Consider the following 337-nt stretch of genomic DNA (forward strand, 5'->3'; position numbering starts at 1 on the left):
GCCCCCCGGCGCGAACCCCGCGAAGCGGGATTGGAGCGAGTCATTTCCGAGAGCGCAGCGCGCCTCTCCCCGGCCGGGCGGACACTTGGTTCATTCCAGCCGCAGAAGCTCAGGGCTCCCGCGTACCGGGATTTTTTTCCGAGCAGAAAAAAGCTCCAGAGCTCTCCTGACCTCCTTTCTCCTCGGTGGCGAGCGGAGCCTCTCCCTCGGCGCTGCCAGCCGCGCCATGCCGCGCTCGCTGGGACGGGAGCAGGGGCGCTGCGGCTGCCCCGCGGGGAGGGCTCTCGGCGGAGCCGGGATTTCGGCGCTCGTGCCGGGCGCGGGGAGCCGCTGGGGC

General features: G+C 71.8%; 1 protein-coding gene across 1 annotated transcript in view; it reads left to right on the top strand.

Annotated features, from left to right (window-relative positions):
• The first annotated feature begins 226 nt into the window (after nt 1-226).
• The window catches only part of CSMD2 (CUB and Sushi multiple domains 2), a 590,124-nt gene continuing 590,013 nt past the window's right edge, over nt 227-337 (top strand). The window contains exon 1 of the mRNA XM_029945853.1: nt 227-336. Within this exon, the coding sequence (XP_029801713.1) occupies nt 227-336 (110 nt within the window). The remainder of the gene's footprint in view (nt 337) is intronic.

Source organism: Suricata suricatta, chromosome 8 (assembly GCF_006229205.1).
Source record: "Suricata suricatta isolate VVHF042 chromosome 8, meerkat_22Aug2017_6uvM2_HiC, whole genome shotgun sequence".
Lineage (NCBI taxonomy): Eukaryota > Metazoa > Chordata > Mammalia > Carnivora > Herpestidae > Suricata > Suricata suricatta.